At 38.2% G+C, this 13,331-nt stretch overlaps 1 protein-coding gene across 2 annotated transcripts in view; it reads right to left on the bottom strand.

Moving 5' to 3' along the window:
- The window catches only part of C6H12orf4 (chromosome 6 C12orf4 homolog), a 40,619-nt gene extending 27,296 nt beyond the window's left edge, over nt 1-13,323 (bottom strand). The window contains exons 1-3 of one of the 2 annotated variants that reach the window (XM_032349068.1): nt 13,237-13,323; nt 11,455-11,649; nt 9,629-9,774 (exon numbers count right to left, since the gene is read on the bottom strand). In XM_032349068.1, coding sequence (XP_032204959.1) covers nt 9,629-9,774; nt 11,455-11,632 — 324 coding nt within the window. In that variant the 5' untranslated portion in view covers nt 11,633-11,649; nt 13,237-13,323. Of the gene's footprint in view, nt 1-9,628; nt 9,775-11,454; nt 11,650-13,236 lie in introns of those variants that run through there. The other variant, XM_032349069.1, reaches the window with a different exon arrangement.
- Nucleotides 13,324-13,331: the final 8 nt, after the last annotated feature.

The raw sequence follows: 13,331 nt of genomic DNA, 5'->3' as shown, positions 1-13,331 counted from the left end.
ACTATACTGCTAGGGTAGTATATATAGTATGAATCTTTTTTTGTTCATCAGACAATGGATTGAGACCTTTTATTTATATAAATAGAGATATAAGTTACATAGGATTATTTGAGTATACAAAAAATATGGAAAGACATAAACTAAGTTGTAATATGAATTACCTGGAGGTAGGGATGAGGAAGGGGTGCTAATATAGAAGAAAAAATAGGAAGTGTCCATAATTAAAAAAAAATTAAGGGTGCTATGATCTCATTTCTGTAAAATAACACACACACACACACACACACACACAAAGGATGATCAACAAAATGCTAATGGTGGCTACTTCAGGAATGTGGGATTTCTGATGACCTTAGCTTTCTTAAATTATATTATTATAATTAGAAAAAAGCTTCTCATTATTAAAAATACATTGCTAAAAAAAGGTTTTTAGGATATACATTTAGAAAATGAGGTTACATATATACTCAAATGTTTAGTGATGCAATAGCCCTGAAAACCCAATTCATGCATAGGATTTTACATCAAGATAAATCCACATGGGGTGCCTGCATGGCTCAGTGGGTTAAGCCTCTGTGTTTGGCTCAAGTCATGATCTCAGGGTCTTGGGATCGAGGCCCACATTGGGCTCTGTGCTCAGCAGGGAGCCCGTTTCTCCCTCTCTCTTTGCCTGCCTCTCTGCCTACTTGTGATCTCTTTCTGCCTCTGTCAAATAAATAAGTAAAATCTTAAAAAAAAGATAAACCTACTCAATTATTTTGACTTTTTCTAGTATTCTGCTTTCTTCTTGAAATGCTTTTAAGAATATGAAATCTTTTGGGGCGCCTGGGTGGCTCAGTGGGTTAAAGCCTCTGCCTTCGGCTCAGGTCATGATCCCAGGGTTCTGGGATCGAGCCCCGCATAGGGCTCTCTGCTCAGCAGGGACCCTGCTTCCTCCTCTCTCTCTGCCTACCTCTCAGCCTACTTGTAATCTCTGCCTGTCAAATAAATAAATAAAATCTTAAAAAAAAAAAAAAGAATATGAAATCTTTTAAAAATATGCTTTTAAGGATATGAAAACAGCTAACTATCAAAATGATAAGGGACTGAGTAAACACTGATAAACAAGAAAAACAGAAATATGGGGAGAGGCAAAATGGGGATACCCTCAACACATACACAGATCCACCCAAGGAAGTATACACACAACCATGTGGGGAGGTACGGATGCTGTCCCAAGGACCTGGGATCTGTCAATACATCAGACAAACACAATGCTTTTACAAGCGAGAAAACTGGCTGAGTAGTCCTTTGTCAAAGATTATATAATTTGGGGCGCCTGGGTGGCTCAGTGGGTTAAGCCGCTGCCTTTGGCTCAGGTCATGATCTCATGGTCCTGGGATCGAGTCCCGCATCGGGCTCTCTGCTCAGCAGGGAGTCTGCTTCCTCCTCTCTCTCTCTGCCTGCCTCTATGCCTACTTGTGATCTCTCTCTGTCAAATAAATAAATAAAATCTTTAAAAAAAAAAGATTATATAATTTAACAGCAAAAGTGGAAATGACACAAAGAATTCAATGTTTTTTTCCATTACTGATCTTTGTAGACATACACCTGTAAAAAAAAGAACAATCTGAATTCTTCCCTTTTCTTACCAATGAAAACAAAAACTGTAATCGATGATGATATAACTCAGAGTAATAATTTACCTAAAAATTAAACAAGCAGACATATCCCAGAACTAGGTTATCTTGAACCCAGTCACTCAATCGGTAAGCTTTCCCCCTTGTTTTCTTTCACTTACACTTCAACCAGTAGCCAGATCAGGAGGGAAGAGTTTAAGGTGACTAGCTGAATCTTGAACATGGATTTCATCTGCTCTGATGCCTCTGAAAACTTGAAAGCACATTCTTTTTTTTTTAAATTTATTTTCTCAGTGTTCCAAGATTCATTGTTTATGCACCACACCCAGTGCTCCATGCAATACAGTCTCACCCAACCCCTTCCCCCCTCCCCTCCAAAACCCTGTTTGTTTCTCCGAGTCCACAGTCTCTCATGGTTTGTCTTATCCTCCAATTTCCCCCAACTCACTTCTCCTCTCCATCTCCTAATGTCCTCCGTGTCATTCCTTATGCTCCACAAGTAAGTGAAACCATATGATAATTGACTCTCTCTGCTTAACTTATTTCACTCAGCATAATCTCCTCCAGTCACGTCCATGTTGATACAAAGTTTGGGTATTCATCCCTTCTGATGGAGACATAATATTCCATTGTATATATGGACCATATCTTCTTTATCCATTTGTCTGTTGAAGGGCATCTTGGCTCTTCCCACAGTTTGGTGACTGTAGCCATTGCTGCTATGAACACTGGGGTACAGATGGTCCTTCTTTTTTTTTTTTTTTTTTTAATTATACAGATGGCCCTTCTTTTCACTACATCTCTACCTTTGGGGTAAATACCCAGTAGTGCAATTCCAGGGTCATAGGGTAGCCCTATTTTTAATTTCTTAAGGAATCTCCACACTGTTTTCCAAAGTGGCTGCACCAATTTGCATTCCCACCAACAGTGTAAGAGGGTTCCCCTTTCTCCACATCCTTCCAACATTTGTTGTTTACTGTCTTGTTCATTTTGGCCATTCTAACTGGTGTAAGGTGGTATCTCAATGTGGTTTTGATTTGAATCTCCCTGATGGCTGATGATGATGAACATTTCTTCATGTGTCTGTTAGCCATTTGTATGTCTTCTTTGGAGAAGTGTCTGTTCATATCTTCTGCCCATTTTTTGACATGATTATTTGTTTTGTGTGTGTTGAGTTTGAGGAGTTCTTTAGAGATCTTGGATATCAGCCCTTTGTAGTGTCACTTGTGAATATTTTCTCCCATTCTGTGGATTGCCTCTTTGTTTTGTTGACTGTTTCCTTTGCTGTGCAGAAGCTTTTGATCTTGAAGTCCCAAAAGCACATTCTGGTAACTGCTCTAGGAATTATAAATAGCATATGTGACTTAAGCTCAGTTCAAAATTCACTTCAGGTTCATGCTCAAATTATGTAGGAAGGAGCCCTGAGAGATCATAGGGATCTGCCTGCCCATACATAGTAACAGATAAGCTAACTAATAATTGGCAGCATCAATTTAAAATTTGGCCCAGAGTAAGCCTTACAAATAGGTAGAAACTACCTACACGAGAAGCACTAAACAGAGTTTTTTCCTAACCTAACTCATGCCATTTATTCAGGACAGAGGATACTAGGAAAGGAATTGTGATAGCTGAGGGGAATGGGGACACTGGGTAAAGACCTGCAGAGAGAAAATTCTTTAATGTCCAGGCCATTACTTCCCCACTTCCACCATCCCGCATAAAGCTTTGGCCCTGAGTTCACAGACGTCCTCTCTTTTCCACTCCTGTCATCAGCCTGGGTTACCTGGATGCCCATGTGGGTAAACCAATCCAATGCCCTGCCTCTTGCTTCTCAGAACTTATCTTTACTAAGTTCTCTACTCCTCCTTAAAACCCCATTCTGCACCATCCCCAGGAATAGCTTAGCCTCTGAAATTGAAACATTCAGTCTTTGACTATAACCTCTAACCAAGATTCACATTCAATTACTCCCAGGCTACTGGTTCTTTAAATCATCAGGATCTCCACTGCACAGACCCTTCTACTTTCTCATATTTTATCAGCCATTAGGTCCAGCCCAGCTTCATTTTCTTCTCTTAGCTGTTTAGAGAATGGTCCATTGTCTTGCCCAAATCCTCAACCACCAGGACTGATATTCTTTCTATTGCCCACCTAACAAAACTCATATTCCTCTTCTCTATGGCTGAAATCAGACTGTAGAACACTGCAGCAGAAAAAAAAGCACAAAAATGTGACGTTTATGGTGACAGATTGGTGCTACTCTAATGTTTGGTGCTACTCTAACGTTTCCCTTGAATGATGCCTGGCAATCCCATCTTTTTCTGGTCAGTTCTCTCCTCAAATATCCAGTTGTGTCATTAGTTCCCCACCTCATGTGGCCTGTTCTTTATTTCCCAGATAAAGTAGAAGCAGTTAGAAGAAAATGTCCTCAACTTCCTGCTACTAAAGCAATAAAATTTTCAGAATCTGTATCCATCCTTTTCTTCTTCCTTTCTGCCAAAACAGAAGAAATGTCCCTCCTCCCAGTCAGGATTAATTCCCTGAGTTCTGGATTTTATCCCTTCTAGTCTTCATTGGTACCATCGCAAACAAACCTCTGACCTTGTGTTTTCATTTTGTAAGTGTCTCACCCTTCTTCTCTATGCAACCAAGCTTCTTGAGTTATCTGTACTCATTCTGTTTCCACACTCCATTCTTAAAGTCTTATTTCCACACTTCCATTCTTGAAGTCACCGAAATCTAGTTTCAGCCCCACCAATCCATTAAAACTGATCTTGCCGCAGAGAAAGATTATTTGATAAACCCAATGGATATTTTTTGAGTCTTTTCCTCACTTCATTTTCTCAGCAGCATTTGACATTATGAGCTATTTCCTCCTTCTTGGCACCTCTTTTTTCTCAACTTTCATGAAGCCATAATCTCTCTTCTTTCTACTTCCTGGGCCAATCCCTCTCTTCCCTTTGCAGATTCTTCTTCCTCTGTTCATCTCTTAAGTGTTAGTGTGTTCATTTATTTGTATGTTCATCTTTTTTTTTTTTTTGCCATCTACCAACCCATACCAAAGCACTGTTATATTTTCAGGCATTGGGTTCCAGAGCTATAATAGAGAATAAACTAAACATTTCCAGGCGCCTATCCACACAAGCAGGAGATACAGGTAAGTCAACAGATAACTATAATGCAGGGTTTCATCAAGATTCTGCACAGGAATACATTCTTTTCCTTCTACATAGTCACCGGCAATTTCATTCATCCCATGACTTCAAAATTTATCTATGTATGAATGACTCCCATACCCATGTCTCTAATCCAATCATCTTTCCGGAGTGTCACGTGTACACAGCTAAGTGTTTATGGGACTTCTCCACATAGATGCCTCTTGTAGGCACTTCCCATTTAAAGGGTATAAACTGAAGCCATCATTTTTATGCTGTAACTTGCTTCTCAGGTAAAGGGAGCTCAAGTGAAGGGAGCCACCATTCCACCATTCCCTCAGTTGTGCAAGCCAGAAATCTGAGCCAAGTGATATTTTATCTTTCAAGTCTCAGCTTAAATACTACCATCTTAGAGAGGAGTTCTCTAATGCTATATAAATTAGGTTCTCCCAACCTACCTCACCCCCTTCATGGCTCTCCATGGCACCCTACTTATTTCCTTAATAAAATTTTTAATATTGTAAATTACATGCTCATTGTCTTCTTCACTAACATTACATGAGAATAAGGCCCAGATTTGTCATGTTGATACATCCCCAATGTCTGGTACAGGATCCACACACAGTGTTTGCTGAATAAAAAAATACATGAATGGAAAGTCTTTGGTATCTTCTCTTTATCTACCATTTTAACTACCATTATTCTAGACTAAGCTTTCATAATTTCTCCCCTAACTACAACAGTCTTCTAACTTATTCCAGTATTTCTCTCCGCAGGATAAACTCTTCACATTAATGCACTGAACTGATATTCCTGAAGTGCAATTAGGATCATCATCTTACTTCTCTGCTAAACTCTTCTAAAGCTGCTCATTACCTTCGGCATAAAGACAGAATGCAAGATGACCTACAATTCTCTTTCTTAGCCATTCTGAACAACTTTCAGTTTTTCTAATGTGCCATGGGCTCTCTCACCTCCAGACCTTTATATTTGTACACCTTACCTAGGATATTATTTCTCTCCTCTCCCACCACACACCTTCCACCCACCTATTTCCAACTAATCTTTCAGGCCTCAACTCACTTTCTCTTTCCTGTGGGAAGCTTTTCTGAAGTTCTCCAGCTTTGTGCTCTCCTTGCAACTGTCTTATACCATAGCACTTATCATATTCATTGCACTTAATTTAATTTTTATTTTTTTTAAGATTTTATTTATTCACTTGAAAGAGAGAGAGTGCATGAGTGGGGGGAGGGGAAGAGGAAGAGGGAGAGGGAGAAGCAGGCTCCCCGCTGTGCAGGGAGCCCCACATGGGGGTCCATCCCAGGACATGAGATCATGACCTGAGCTGAAGGGAGATGCTTAACCAACTGAGCCACCTGGGCGCCCCCACGGCACTCAATTTTAAATATTTGTCAGTCTGTAAACTCTATGAAGGTAAGAACTGTGTCTATTTTCTTTCTGCTTATCCCCAAGTGCCTAACACAATATCTGATGCCTAAAAGAAGCTGAGTTCACATTTGATGAATGGATGAATAGAGAGACTTGAGAAGACAACACTAAAATGGAACATAGGGCACCACCAAAAATACAAAGTCAACTTCACAATTTTGCCAACAGTTGGCTCTGTCTAGCTTTCTTCATCTAGCCAAGCTTACTTCTCATAATTTAAAAAAATTAGTGCAATAGCAAAGACATAGCAGTTGATTAGGAAAAAGCCATAAAAGGTTTTTAGAGGCTGAAAACGTAGAACCTATGGCAGTAGGCAAGAAAAGGAAACATGGAAGAAAAGAGAATTCCTCCACACAGTAGGGATTCACAGTCAGACACACTTTAGTAGGCCATCAGAACCTCTGCTACCAGGCAGGTACATCCATTGAAGTACAGCTCTGTTGTCAGGGGGCAATGGTCCTCTAAAACAGAAATCCCTTACATAACAGCAGGGTATTCGGTACATCTCTGCAGAGATGGGACAGACATCCTTCCTTGGAGCTGACCCTCACTGTATCACCTAAAGGTATCATCACTTATATTTATAACAATGACTCGGGGTCCTCAGGAGTCTGAGATCAAGAACTGCACACTCCTCCTACTGAGCCGGCCAGGTACCCCTGTACTACATTTTTAGAAGATCTTTGTTAAAAGGTGGTGAAGGCAAAAGTTTCATGATTTAAATATATTAGCATTTGAAACATCTGCTAAGTCCATTTATAGTAAATGGAGCTCCTTCTTTCAAAACCAAGGTCATCAATATTACTGTAAACATTATGCTCTTTCACCTTTTTACTGATGGTCCCATTATCCTTCTCAGATGACTGTAACACTGTTTACCCATACACTGCAGCCATGCGGTAGCCCCCTTTCTGGGGCTCATCATACTTGGATTCTTCTGATCTCTGCAAGGCTGCAGCTTCTAATCTCTCCTGGCTTTTTGGTGACTTGCAACATAATTTCTTTTTCTTTTTTTAACTCCTTCTTTTTAGTTGCTGATTCCTACATTTCTTGAGCTTGTACTAGCTGTTCAGCTTTTATAATTTTCACAGCCTGAATATATCCAGTGGGTATAACAGTATTTGGGTCCTCTCGGTTTTTTTCCTGACAGTCAAGATTTCCATTTTTTACTTTCAGAATTAGATTCTTCGTTCTTTCTTTCCTTAATTCTTTAAAAACAAACAAGCAACTATACTTCTAGTATTCTGGCACTGTTAGAAAGCTGAACTCTATGTAATATGGGGGGCTATGTATCTTCTAAATTTGCAGAGGGTGAGAACAGATTACTTGCTTTATGGAGGTTTGTTGATTTTAGTTCACAATAAATCCGTAATCCTGGGAGTAAATGAATAAGTATAAAGTGTTTTTATTTTGTTATATTAATATTATTATTATTACTACTGTTATGATCATTAATCTGGAAGATAGTAAAATTCCTATTTTTAGAATGGCTAATACGCAGAAAAATAAGGAAAACCATAAATTAGTGAATATGGTAATTACACTTTTATAATAATATCAACTTAAACACCTAACCAGTCACTGACCTAACATTTGGGAAGTTGTCTCTTTGGTTATACCAAATCAGGGCTGGAAGAGGCTCTGCTTCCAGATTTTGTATCAAACCAATAGCAATCCTAGAAGAGGGGTTGATTGCTTTCTTCAGGAACTCTTGGGCACTCTTCCTCCCCCACCTTCTCTACATGCTCCCAGGTATTTACCTTGATCCCAACACTAACTGCACAGTGTTACTGGCTACAGACTTCTTTGGTTCCTTCCACAGAGCATAAGCTCCTTGAAGGCAAAGACTTATTCTCAACTGTGTGCCCAACCCATTTTAGATGTACAAAAAAATACTACTTGAATAAATTGAGTAGAATTATTCTTTTACTACATCTTATGTTCTTTCTCATCAGCAGAAAGATGTGGTTTTAAATAATAATTATTACAGGTGTATCTTTTTTAATGCACCCGTGTTCTTAATATTTAAAATAATACATGTAAATAGTATCATCTTTTTTAAATATACTAGGAAACCTTAATAGGCATGAAGGAAACTGCTTTGAACAACAAAATATGACCCCATAAAATTGATTTTTTTAAAATTTTTTATTTTTTATAAACATGTAATATATTTTTATCCCCAGGGGTACAGGTATGTGAATCCCAGGTTTACACACTTCACAGCACTCACCATAGCACATACCCTCCCCAGTGTCCATAAAATTGATTTTTAAATTCTCACAGACCGAGTTGCTTAAAGTGGTATGTAATTCACTCATTATAGCTTGCAATTATTTAATTTGTCTGTTTGTGTAGTTTTGTTTCTGGCTCTCTAACTCAAATGTAAATTCATTTTGTGTCTATCTCATTCACCATTATATGTCCATATTTTTTCACATTACACTTCTGAGAAATCAGAATGCGTCTTGTACTGATGGTATCTTGGTATTCTATCATTGTTTAATTGGTGGTGGTGTTCTATCTCAGTAGTAAATAAAATAATGGTATGTTATGATAGATGACATCTTAGACTTTATGAAATAAGATATATTACTTAAATAGAAAAATGATGACATTATGTAACTATAAAAATGACAGTGATTCACAGACCTGTACCCCTGGGGATAAAAATATATGTTATAAAAAATAAAAAATTAATAAAAAAAAAAATGACAGTGAGGGAGCACCCAGGTGGCTCAGTCAGTTAGTGACTGACTCTTGATTTTGGCTCAGATCATGATCTCAGGGTTGTAAGATTAAGCCCTGCATCGGGCTGCGCACTGAGCATGCAGCCTGCTTAAGATTCTCTCTCTCCCTCTGCCCCCGACCCCCACTCACGCCAGTTTGCTCTATCTCTTAAAAAAACAAAAAAGGCAACAAGAATAGTGAGGATAAGTGAGAGGACAAAAGTAAAAGCTTAAAATGAACCACTACTGCTAGCTTAAGGTTTCCAGATGCTACAGGTCACCGGGTTAAATTAGAATTTCATATAAGAAAAGAATAAATTTTACTCTAATTATGTTCCATATAATATGTGGGGTATACTTACAGTAAAAAAAAAAATATTCATTCTTTGGGATTTGAGTGCCCTGTATTTTTGATTGCTAAATCTGCCAACCCTGTCCTGGTTAGAAATACAAAAGTAGCTTCCCTTTTACAAAGACATTACATAAAGTATTTTGTGCTTACCCTCATATAGGAAGGAAGCACATGAACGTCAATACAGATCATATATTATGGAATAAAGTCTAGTATGTCGAGGAAAAAGGATTCCGCAACTGTTTCACTATTACTTTAGCAATTTAAAAGCTTCACTGAAGTCCAGAATATCTCTGAAATTCACAATCTGATCTATTTTGTTACCTCAGCATAAGCTTTGGCCCATGAACTGGCTAGCTGATGTAAATCTACTTCACCGGATTTCACAGCTTCCAGGGATGCTTCGGCGTCGCTGTCATAATCCCTGAGGGATTCTTCTTCTATAAACTGGCTTAGAGCTTCTTTTAAGTCTGTAACAGGGATAAGAAATGCCAACATCAGAAAATCCCAACATAAAGAGGGAACATTTTACCTGGATAGGTCTTCCAATGTGAAATTTTATCAAGCTTGTATCCTTAACTGAATGTCTAAATAAAATAAAATTAGCTTGGGTATCATTTGACTAGTTTCACAATTATTTTTCTTTACTATTACAGGTTATTGCATTGAGAAAGGTTAAAACTCTTAACTCTTATGTATAACCTTGACACTGATTTAAAAACATTACTTTCTTAAGTCTGATTTTTCAGTTTGAAAAGAAAAATCTGAAAAAGAAACTGAAAAACTGAAAAAGAAAAATCTACAAATTTTCAGAAGGTTATCATATTTAAATATATAGAGTTACATTCTTTGAATTTGAAAGAGAAATTGGGTGATTAGCATATTAAATGGATTTAATTGGGATGATCTATAATTCCAGTTTTAGCAACACTACTTAGAGATGATATAATGGAAAGAGCATAGGGATAGAAATCAGGGTATTTGTGTTCTGATTTTGGCTCTGTCACTATGTTTATAACCTTAGACCCATGGTTCTCAGTTTTTAGCATGTATCAGAATTCCCTGGAGGGCTTACTGAAATAGACTGCTACATGCCACCCCCAGAGTGTCTGATTCTGAAAGAATGGGGCGAGGCCCAAGAATGTGCATTTCTAACAAGGTTCCAAGGGATGCTGTAGCTTCTGATCAAGGAACAACCTTTGGGAACCACTGCTTTAGGCAAAGAATTTAACTTTTCAATGTACCAGTTTCCTTATTTGTATAATGAAATCATGTTAAAAAGTTCCTAGATTCCATTACAACTCTATGGCCTAACATATTCTCAGCTTCAAATGTTTTTATCATTTGCGAGATAAAACACAGAGACCTTTTACAAATGATTTAATACAGATGACCTTATGGAATTAATTTAGGTAAGCAATAATTATTCAAAGATTAGTATTGCTTCCCTTCCATGATATCTCAGGAATAGAGGACCAGATCATTAAAAAGGCAATGCATTTAGCAACACAATTCTCTAATATCATAAGTAGTGATAACTGAAATGAATCCACCCAACTAAATTAAGAGAGTAAGCATTCTAACCCAAACCTTGTAGCTAATTTTTCATTTATTTTTAATTTTTTTTAATATGGGGCATGAACTCACAACCTGAGATCAAGGCCTGAGCTGGGATCAAGAGTCAGACACTTAACTGGCCAAGTTGCCCTGGTGCCCCTATAATTTAATTTTTGTACTAAATTACCTAGTAAACAACTACAAGGGTTATAGAAAAAAATCAATAAATCAAAGGCCTGGGGAACCTTTTTATTCTAGGAAGCAATTAAACACATCTTCTGTTTCAAGCTTCTCAGGCTTAAGCTTTCTAATATGAAATGTCTAAGGAAAGAGACTATCAGAAAATAATAAAGTATTAAAAAATCAATCCTCAGGGTGCCTCAGTAGCTCAGTTGGTTAAGTGTCTGACTCTTGATTTTGGCTCAGGTCATGACCTCATGGGTCATGAGATGAAGCCCAGTGCTGGGCTCCACACCCAGTGGGGAATCCGCTTGAAGATTCTCTCCCTCTGCTCCTCCCCCAGCCCCCACAAGCTCGTTGTGTGTCTCTCTCTCTAAAATAAATAGATAAACCTTTACAAAATCAGTTCTCACCTTTTTCTATAAAGCATGGTAAACTGTGCAGCAGCATCAGACGCCCATGTAAATGACTGGCATTCTCTTGAACAGGAAATTTGAGAGGCACCCTCAGTTCTAAGCACTGACTTCCTACTTTGAATTTATATACAAATTCCCTCTCTGTGTTGCAGAATCTTTCTCTGCTTTTCTTCATCTTCTTTGGCAGGATTTCTATAGAACAAACAAACAAACAAAAACCCAGCAGATTATAAGTCCATAAAAACCATGTTTCGTTATTGTTGTACCACTTCTAAGAAAATGTTCCATGACTCAGTGATTTTGTTTGTGTGACTCGAAGCTAATTATTTTTGGTTTTCCTACCTTCATCCCTGCATTTTAATCTTCACGAAGAAAATGAAGTGCTTCTTTTTTTTAATAAAAAAAGTTCCTTTTGAATTCACTTAGGAAAAAAAAAAGCCATTATGCCCATAAACTATTTTGCATACCTAGGCAGGATTCTCAATAATAGAGAACACGGAGAAAAGAGCAGAGAAGATTTTTAGGAAGAGATGACTAGGTGGACAGATAAGGAGTTTATGAAACAACTGGTGAATATGAAGTCAAAGAAACAGATCGGGGACCAAGAAGTGATCTTGAAGATCTTGGATGCTGTGGGTATGAGATCTTATTGGATACGGATGCAAGAAAGATGGTGTTAGGAAGATTTCCATGTGAGAAAAAGTACAGTATATCCCAAAAGGTAAATCGGACACTTCAAAAAGACGAAATTCTGGCCACAAAGAGGAAGAATCAATATCAATTAAGGATTTATTTATCAGCCTCCATAGTAGGCTCCATCTCTACACTTTTCACCATCAAATCAGTTTTCACAGTATTCTCCATGCTGAAGTTACAGTAATCTTTCCAAAGTGCCTATCTGATCATGTTGCTCATCTACTTAAAACTTTTTGATCATATTCCATTGCTCTCAGGATAAAATTCAAATGCCTTCACCCAGTACACAACGTTTCTATTTCTACACTTCTCCCCCCCAGCACCTGCAACCCCTCATCCTCAACACACAAATTCACAAACCATTTTCCAGTCATATTAAGCTCTTTTTAATACCAAACCTCTCTTTCCACTTCCAACCTTTTTGAATGATTTTTCTTTGCCTAGAGACTCTTACTGCCTTTTTTCTTGGATAACAACTACTCATTCTACAGGTCTCAGCTTAGATGGGCACCGGGGAGTCTTTAAATTTGTAAGACTGTCATAAGGATTAATTGAGTAATAAATACGAAGCATCTGACAAGATGATCAAGAGATGAAGGCTAGTAATAATAATAAAAGTTCTCTAATACCGTAGTAATTTAAAAATCATAGGATACTGATTGAGTATACATGATGAAGACAAAGGCAGTAAGGGAACACAGTAAAAGGGAACTGAAAGTTAGGGATAAGTGGGTTATGATCTAATCTTGTTTAGAATCAGTATTTTCGATCAACAAAAACCATTAGCTCCGGTTTTAAACGGTTCAACATATAAACTTACTATGTTTCAACAAACTGAAATTTTAGTTCTCTCTCCCCAATTTTATGTTATTTATTTATTTTTAGCAGGGGTAAAATCAAGGAAGGTTTTCCGGGCAAAATTGGGATGAGATCCTGCCGCCAACAGAGAGCAGGTTCTGAGTGCAGGAAAGGGACGGCAAGTTGCCGGCGCGAGAAGCTCTTGCCGAATGAGGACAACACCCCCTCCGTTAGGCGGATGCAGTCCCAAAGATCTTCCTCGCTCTTGGTCCTGAGCTCACCTACCCTAGTTCCGAAGTCCTGAGCCGAACGCACACTCCGAGCTGTCAGTGAGCTGCGGCACAGGGAACATCAGCTGACTTACCCCTTTGTTTTTACAG

Source organism: Mustela erminea, chromosome 6, assembly GCF_009829155.1.
Source record: "Mustela erminea isolate mMusErm1 chromosome 6, mMusErm1.Pri, whole genome shotgun sequence".
NCBI lineage: Eukaryota > Metazoa > Chordata > Mammalia > Carnivora > Mustelidae > Mustela > Mustela erminea.
Note: the sequence above shows the minus strand (reverse complement) of the source record. Positions and strands in the feature narration are given on the sequence as shown.